Source organism: Oncorhynchus nerka, linkage group LG15 (genome assembly GCF_034236695.1).
Source record: "Oncorhynchus nerka isolate Pitt River linkage group LG15, Oner_Uvic_2.0, whole genome shotgun sequence".
NCBI classification, from domain to species: Eukaryota; Metazoa; Chordata; class Actinopteri; order Salmoniformes; family Salmonidae; genus Oncorhynchus; species Oncorhynchus nerka.
In genome coordinates this window covers 12359650-12367068 of record NC_088410.1, presented here as the reverse complement: position 1 = coordinate 12367068, position 7419 = coordinate 12359650, and the positions used below count along the sequence as shown (strand labels likewise).

At 39.9% G+C, this 7419-nt stretch overlaps 1 protein-coding gene across 1 annotated transcript in view; it reads right to left on the bottom strand.

The window, feature by feature from the left end:
• LOC135560015 (zinc finger protein 501-like) overlaps positions 1 to 7200 on the bottom strand; it is a 9575-nt gene extending 2375 nt beyond the window's left edge. Inside the window, exons 1-3 of the mRNA XM_065000996.1 lie at positions 6922 to 7200; positions 3044 to 3163; positions 1 to 104 (exon numbers count right to left, since the gene is read on the bottom strand). The exon at positions 1 to 104 is cut by the window's left edge and continues 25 nt beyond it. Of these exons, the coding sequence (XP_064857068.1) occupies positions 1 to 104; positions 3044 to 3149 (210 nt within the window). The 5' untranslated portion in view covers positions 3150 to 3163; positions 6922 to 7200. The remainder of the gene's footprint in view (positions 105 to 3043; positions 3164 to 6921) is intronic.
• Positions 7201 to 7419: the final 219 nt, after the last annotated feature.

The following is a 7419-nucleotide window of genomic DNA, read 5'->3' as shown; positions in this document are numbered from 1 at the left end:
CTCATCTTCCTCCTCCTCTTTGACAATCACATTGAATGTTGGTTTTCTTGCCTCACTGAGGCCTGGAAGGTCATCTGGTTCCAACTCAGACTTATCAACAGCACCTGGGGATGGAATAGAATTAGGTTCATTTCTAAATCCCCTTAACAAAATCCCAGTTGGAAGAATCTCAAGATCAGGAGAGAAGCAGGAAATCTGTGAATCCTCCAGCTAAGATTTCTGGAAAATCTGGGAATTTTTGGCGAGTTATGGGAATTGTGCCTAACTGGCCTTATTGTCAACACTAGCTAGGTTTGTTACAATATGGCATTTCCATGGTAATGGAATGACACTGACTCAGATTTTTCCACTTTAAAATGTATGCCTAACAAACACCATTGATATCAAAGTTTAACAAACCATATCACTCTATTTTAACAATTTACACTGAAAATTTTACTATAAAACACATTTACTAGAAGAACTATGCAGATCCAAAGTTTGGTAACAGAATTTCGGTAAAATCTCCCTCAGCTTTTTTTATGTGACCAAGATAAAGTTTGATCATACAGTTACTGTTCCCCTTCCCCACTAGAATTCATTATTAAAGGGGCCATCGCCATGACTTTAATACACCAATGGTAACATGATATTCTCTTACCCAATTTTAAAAAATGGTGGAAGCCCTCAATGGCAACATCCACGCTAAAACGGGTGATATACATCTAAAGTCCTCTGTGGTTTGAGCAGAAATCAAAACTTTGCTTATTTCTAATATTAAGGATATAAAATGGTTGGGGAAAGTATACAGTTGAAGTCGGACGTTTACATACACCTTAGCCAAATACATTAAAACTCAGTTTCGCAATTCCTGACATTTAATCCGAGTAAAAAAGTTAGGATCACCACTTCAGAATAATAGTAGAGAGAATGATTTATTTCAGCTTTTATTTCTTTCATCACATTCCCAGTGGGTCAGAAGTTTACATACACCGAATTATTATTTGTTAGCATTGCCTTTAAATTGTTTCACTTGGGTCAAATGTTTCGGGTAGCCTTCCACAAGCTTCCCGCAATAAGTTGGGTGAATTTTGGCCCATATCTCCTGACAGAGCTGGTGTAACGGAGTCAAGTTTGTAGGCCTCCTTGCTCGCACATGCCTTTTCAGTTCTGCCCACAAATGTTCTATGGGATTGAGGTCAGGGCTTTGTGATGACCGCTCTAATACCTGGACTTTGTTGTCCTTAAGCCATTTTACCACAACTTTGGAAGTATGCTTGGGGTCATTGTCCATTTGGAAGACCCATTTGTGACCAAGCTTTAACTTCCTGACTGATGTCTTGAGATGTTGCTTCGATATATCCACAATTTCCCTCCCTCATGATGCCATCCATTTTGTGAAGTGCACCAGTCCCCCCTGCAGCAAAGCACCCCCACAACATGATGCTACCACCCCCGTGCTTCACAATTGGGATGGTGTTCTTTGGCTTGCAAGCCTCAACCTTTTTCTGCAAACATAACGATGGTCTTTATGGCCATTTTTGTTTCATCAGACCAGAGGACATTTCTCCAAAAAGTACAATCTTTGTCCCCATGTGCAGTTGCAAACTGTAGTCTGGCTTTTTTATGGCAGTTTTGGAACAGTGGCTTCTTCCTTGCTGAGCGGCCTTTCAGGTTCTGTCGATATAGGACTCGTTTACTGTGGATATAGATATCTTTATACCGGTTTCCTCCAGCATCTTCCCAAGGTCCTTTGCTGTTGTTCTGGGATTGATTTGCACTTTTCGCACCAAAGTACGTTCATTACTAGGAGACAGAACGCGTCTCCTTCCTGAGCAGTATGACGGCTGCATGGTCCCATGGTGTTTATACTTGCGTACTATTGTTTGTACAGATGAACGAGGTACCTTCAGGCGTTTAGAAATTGCTCCCAAGGATGAACCAGACTTGTGGAGGTCTACAATTATTTTCCCTGCGGTCTTGGCTGATTTCTTTTGATTTTCCCATGATGTCAAGCAAAGAGGCACTGAGTTTGAAGGTAGGCCTTGAAATACATCCACATGTACACCTCAAATTGACTCAAATTATGTAAATTAGCCTATCAGAAGCTTCTAAATCCATGACATAATTTTCTGGAATTTTCAAAGCTGTTTAAAGGCACAGTCAACTTGGTGTATGTAAACATCTGACCCACTGGAATTGTGATACAGTGAATTATAAGTGAAATAATCTGTCTGTAAACAATTGTTGGAAACATGACTTGTGTCATGCACAAGTAGATGTCCTAACCAACTTGCAAAAACTACAGTTTGTTAACAAGAAATTTGTGGAGTGATTGAAAAACGAGTTTTAATGACTCCAACCTAAGTATATGTAAACTTCTGACTTCAACTGTATATGCCTTAATTTCTCAAAAATATACAGTGCCTTGCGAAAGTATTCGGCCCCCTTGAACTTTGCAACCTTTTGCCACATTTCAGGCTTCAAACATAAAGATATAAAACTGTATTTTTTGTGAAGAATCAACAACAAGTGGGACACAATCATGAAGTGGAACTGTAGACTCAGCTTTCAATTGACACCAGATTTGACATTCTCCTATGACCTTTACATGTTGGTGCTCATGGGTCCTTTTACATGGAAATGGGACATGTGGTCTAGTGGTCTAAGCCGCTGGCTCCAGAACAAATATACCGTTGGTGATGTTCCGTCCCAACAGATGTGCAGGCGTTGCATTGCGTCAACCAATGGTTTCGTGCCACATCATCGACTAGTCAGTCTGGCATCAAATTGATACATCACATGATGTGGTTAGCTGGTATGTTAAACACCCATCCAGCCGTTGTGAGATCTGACATGATGGCATGTTTTCAGGCAGTAACCTCCCACCACCGTGTCCTCCAGTAGCATGTGTACGTCTGCGGTCCACTTCTATGTCAGAACGCTTTCCTCTCTACTCTATCCTACCCAATGAAACAGAACATATGAGAGGAGTGGCACTGCCTCACTTCTTAAAACACTTTTAAAGTAGGAAAAAACATGTTATATATATATCCTAGTTTACCTTCATGACTGTAGTCCATTTGTGAGGGCTGGACAGGGTTGCACCAGCTGTGTGTAACGTCATCATCACTAGTGGGTTCGTCTTTAACACTGATGTGAGGATCCATATACGGTGCTTTATCTGTAGGTGTGATGGCATGCGCGCGCACACACACACACACACACACACACACACACACACAATGAAGTGAAATGTTAAGTTTTGGCGACAGTAGGCAGGTTTCCATTGACCCAGCAGTGTCGCAAAAAAATATAATTGCGACATGTTGTGAAGGGAATTGTTTATCTATAATGACTAATTATGTATACATTTCAATCAGGATGTACTAATCAGAATACAATTATGTTACTGTATATGTACTAATCAAAATACTAAATGTTACTGTATATGTATGAATTTTCTTATCTGATCCCAGTACTGAAGTGAATGTGGTCAAGAGTTTAGTAACAATGACGGTCTGTTCATTGGTACAAATGAATCACTGGCTAGAATGCTTATCTACACAAGAAAACCTTGACTCGTAAATTATATTAAATTGGTAGGGAGACGGATGTGGGAAGGCTTGAGACACAGCCTTGGTACTGGAACGGATGTGTGAACGTGGGCAAAAGTTAGAACAATGACGGTCTGTTCCTTTGTACAAATGAATGAACTATCTCCAGACTGTCTAGAATGCTTATCTACACTGACTGACCTTGGCTCTAGGTGAGGAGGGAAGGCTTGAGAACTATAGGGCCTTTCTACCAGTGTCAAGAAGAGATGGAACATTTAGAAAATGCTGGCGTCATTTTCAGTTTATAACCTGTGGTAAAATGTGTATGAACTCAGTACTCTCTTGATTAAAGGCTGTTACTTGACTTTTAAGACCGGGGCTCTGTCCATTCTTATAAAATAAGGGTCTTACAAATCCTTATGCATTGACAGAGTGTTTAATTTGAATTGGGAATTAAAACAGAGGAATTAAATTCCTTCAACACATGTGTAATGGAAACAGCAGATCTAGGAGAACTTTTCTAAACATCAACAACATTTGTATCTGTTTCGACATGGGTAGATTTGTCTTTTGCCAAACTTTCTTTACTACAAGACATGATGATTGAAAGTGTTTTTTTTTCTCCAATGAAATTATAGCAGGATAATGTTGAAGGCACGTGATGTTATCACTTAACTATATATAAAACTCCACATTTATTTGAAAATGCCTACTGCCTGCAAAATCAATTTTTTCAACTAAAAATTACATTTATTTTTAGGACTGATTTTCCTAACTTTCAAGAATACCTGAATTGCTTTGCCTTGCATGTTTCGCCATCCAATTATTTAAGATCTACAGGAGAGCAAGTTACCCAATGATCTATAGTATATATTTTTACACACACATTAGATGACAGAGGGTGCTGTGTTGAAGCCACCGTGTTGCCATCTTGACACTCTCCCACCATTGTAAATAATATTTTGGAAGCTACAGAAAGGCTCCATTCGTTTTTGACACATGTATTCCATTACAGACATTTTAATTAATGCATACTTTTAAATGATGTGACCTAAATATAAAAATATAAAAACATGTTCCTTAAAGTAGATTACTGGTGTTATTGTCCTCACTAAAACAAAAATACATGTAATTGAACATTTGATTGAAATACTGTAGAATGCCATTCATTCCTATGGAGAACTGCTCCTACTAGGGAGTGCCAATATGGATGACCAACAGCTTCAAAGCCTCTCAATGGCCCATACATAGCATCAGCAATCCAGAGTTTATTGCACTTACCACATTCATAGACGCCAAATGTTTTTGCGCCTATTTGTGATAGTATCTTCTGACGAGGGAGTTTTGTTAAGAGCTTAAGGTACCGTTTTGGAAACATAAATAACTTATAAAACAACACCTTCATAAGGTTAGTGTTCCACGTGGCCATATTATATCCATGTTACAGCGTTTGTTTACAGAAAACAGAGGTGACCACCTGTGCTACATTGCTATGTTTCGAACACACCTGCACAATGAAATGTTGCGTTTGCCTTGCAGCATCGTGTTGCGGAGGTAGTTGCAGTGCGTTCGGTGTGGTGCATACGTTGAATGTATGCGTCAAACTGTCAGTGTAGACGGCTTGACAGAAATGGCAGCAGAAGGTGAATGTTGAACTTTGGTTGCATACATATCCAGATGATGCTGCATACTATTTTGCGCAATGTCACCGTCGGTGTGTTCGAAGCGTATCTAGCGTGCTTCAAACACTTGTACGCGTAACTCGGGAAGTGTAGTGTAAGTGTAGTTTCGTCAGATGGAGGCACCCATATCTGTATGAATATGTGCAAAATATGTTTTATTTCAAGTATTTTTTCTCGCTAATGAAAGGGCCATATGTTTCGAGAGCGATGATTATTACCAAATCGTATTAGTCACAAGCACCGAATACAACAGGCGAAATGCTTACTTACAAGACCCTAACAAACAATGCAGTTACAAAAATACAGATAAGAATACGAGAAAAGTAACATGTTATTAAAGAGCAGCATGAAATAACAGGAGAGTAAACAAGGGGGGGTACCGATACAGAGTCAATGTGCAGGGGCATCGGTTATTTGAGGTAGTATGTACATGTAGAGTTATTTAAGTGACAATGCATAGATAGTAGCAGTGGTTGTTGTTTCTAAACGTTAAAACACAGTGTCGAGACTGTAGTTCACAGGAACCAGTTGTTAGAGAAGCTAATCACTGGAAGGCCACCTAGAGTTAGAGAGAGCTGCATGGACCATGGCGATATGTCGGCACATTCATTATTAGAATATAGTAAATATGAGTGAATTGTTGCCTTCTATCCATGCAGGCTTTCACGGGCTACCTGAGACATGAAACACATAGGTGGGTATACAGGCTGTCGATCATTTATTAATGCGCTACCTGCTTACATGGGTAATGGAAACACTTAAACCACTTCATTTTTATTCCACACTGTAGGTTTTAGCGAAAGTGTTTTTTTTTTTAGGTGTGAAGTCATTATGTCCAGCTGTTTTTCTCGAAAAGATAGCTGAATAGAAACTCAACATAACAGGGAATTGTCGCATTTGCCTTGAAACCCATCATTGAATTGGTTAGAATTATATTTCAGCAAGAAATTCGCTTTTGAATAATGACTATTTCCTCTCACGACCTCCATTTTATTTAACTAGGCAAGTCAGTTAAGAACGAATTCTTATTTTCAATGACGACTTAGGAACAGTGGGTAAACTGCCTTGTTCAGGGGCAGAACGATAGATGTTTACCTTATCAGGTCGGGAATTTGATCTTGAAACCTCCCGGTTACTAGTCAAACGCTAGGCTCCCTGCCGCCCCGCTATAGGCCAGAATGTTGAATACAATTACCGGTGTCTGTGCAAAAGTTGATGTAATTATACTTTCCTATCGATATGTCTCACATTCCTACCACCAAAGGGACCAACTGCACGGACCACCGGTAGGCCTACCTTAAAATAGATTTGGATTCAACATTCTCGCTTGTGGAGGTCGTGAGAGGAAACGTTCATGATTCAAACGCTCATTTCGGATGGACGTAGAATTCTAGGGAATTCAATGTCGGGTTTCCAGGCAACTGTCGCATCTATCTTCTATGCGAACTTTGTAAATGTCGACAAATCACTGGACAAGTTCACGGAAACATAACTAGTGACACAAAGGAGATAAGTCACTCACAGCATATAGCTGGTAGGCAGAGGCATAATGTTTAACGTTATTACAGATCTGATGTTTACAGACATACAAGACCGAGGGCTACAATTAGCAATGACAAGTGGAGGCACAGATGACATGATGATAACGGCGGAAATATTACGGTTTATTTTTGTGAACATGTTGCCACTATTTCAGCACTCACCAATAAAGGCCAACTTCTGACGTTAACAGTACTGCAGCAAACAAAACAGCCACCCACCTATGCTAACGATGCTAGTACTTCTGTTAGCTTGCTCTCTCTGTTTCTGTCCTTTTCATAGAGTTCTAGCTATTTAGATGATCCCGCATTCTAGTAGGGGCAGTAATCCTTAAATCAGCAACGTATCAAGTCACGTCTCATATATAAATATATTTATAACTTGGAAAACGCGGAGTTGCTAGCCACCTACCCGATGGCAGCACAAATATTACGCCACTTCCGGTTTTAGTACGGAACGGAAGTTTACAGTTCTACTGGAGCTCAACCTTTTATCCCCCAAACGATTAATAGCAAAGACTTTTCAACGTTAAATGTGAGTTTAGGAGTTGACTAATGTGCGACTAAAGCTTGCATGGCGCACAGTAAACCTGCTAGTGTTAGCAATTGGATATGTAGATGGGTGAGCCGGTCAAGGATCGATTCAGACTAAGTGGTAAATTT